General features: G+C 62.8%; 1 protein-coding gene across 1 annotated transcript in view; it reads left to right on the top strand.

The window, feature by feature from the left end:
* Positions 1 to 18: 18 nt before the first annotated feature.
* Positions 19 to 912, top strand: part of GATA6 (GATA binding protein 6) — a 19,619-nt gene continuing 18,725 nt past the window's right edge. Inside the window, 2 exon segments of the mRNA XM_010006915.1 lie at positions 19 to 172; positions 259 to 542. Of these exon segments, the coding sequence (XP_010005217.1) occupies positions 19 to 172; positions 259 to 542 (438 nt within the window).

The raw sequence follows: 912 nt of genomic DNA, 5'->3' as shown, positions 1-912 counted from the left end.
GCTGTGGGCAAACATCCGATGCCGGTGCCTGGAGCCCTTATCTGCCGGAGCCCTTATCTCCCAGTTATCTCGCAGGAGGGAGAGACGTATTTGGTGCCTATCTACGAGGGGGCTCTGTGTGTGTGTGTGTGTCCTGTGTTCATGTGCCTGCGGTTATCTGGAGAGCCCCGAGGTGGGCTGAGAGAAGAGAGCCTCCCCTCCCGCTTCTCTTGCTGTCACTTCTCTGGGTTCCCTTTCTCTTTCTGCCCCTTCTCCCAGAGGCTGGGCACTGGGAACTCTGTCTGTCTGTCTTTGGTCTCTCTCGCTCTTGCGAGCTGCGGGATGAGACCGGTCTCGGTGGGGACTCCGGCGCCGAGGCTGGCTGCGGGATTGGTGCCATCCCCCAGAGATGTGCTCGGGCTCGGAACAGGCCTCCAGCTAGGGCTGCTGGCTGGCACCGGCCCTTGCGGCAGGCAGAACCCGCCCGGCTCGGCCCCTGCCCTGGCCCCGTCGCAGCCGCGCACACGTCGGGGCCCGGCCCGTGCGCATCTCTTGGCTCCCGGGTGCTTTTCCCTCCTCCACCTCCTCCTTTCCGTGACCTTGGTCTGGAAATAAGCAGGCAAGCGAGGCGATGAGCGGAAAAGCTAACATCGCTCTCTGGAGAAGTAACCTTAAAGGGATCGTGGAGAGCAGTCAAATGACTCATTCATTGAAATAATCATAATAATAACAACAGCGGGGCTTTGGCACAGACCGGGAAAAGTACCTCTTTCCCCCGCTTCGCCCTTCCCTCTCCCCACTCCCTCCCGCCCACCTTCCTCTCCTCCGGGGTGCTCTATGTGCAAACCCGCAGCCCAAGATGCGGAGGCAGCGGGGAGCGGTGCGGCGGTGGTGCGGGGCCGGAGCCCGCAGCCCTGCCCCCGCGGGGCGCTG

Source organism: Chaetura pelagica, unplaced genomic scaffold, assembly GCF_000747805.2.
Source record: "Chaetura pelagica isolate M959 unplaced genomic scaffold, ChaPel_1.0 scaffold109, whole genome shotgun sequence".
In the NCBI taxonomy this organism is placed as follows: domain Eukaryota; kingdom Metazoa; phylum Chordata; class Aves; order Apodiformes; family Apodidae; genus Chaetura; species Chaetura pelagica.
Note: the sequence above shows the minus strand (reverse complement) of the source record. Positions and strands in the feature narration are given on the sequence as shown.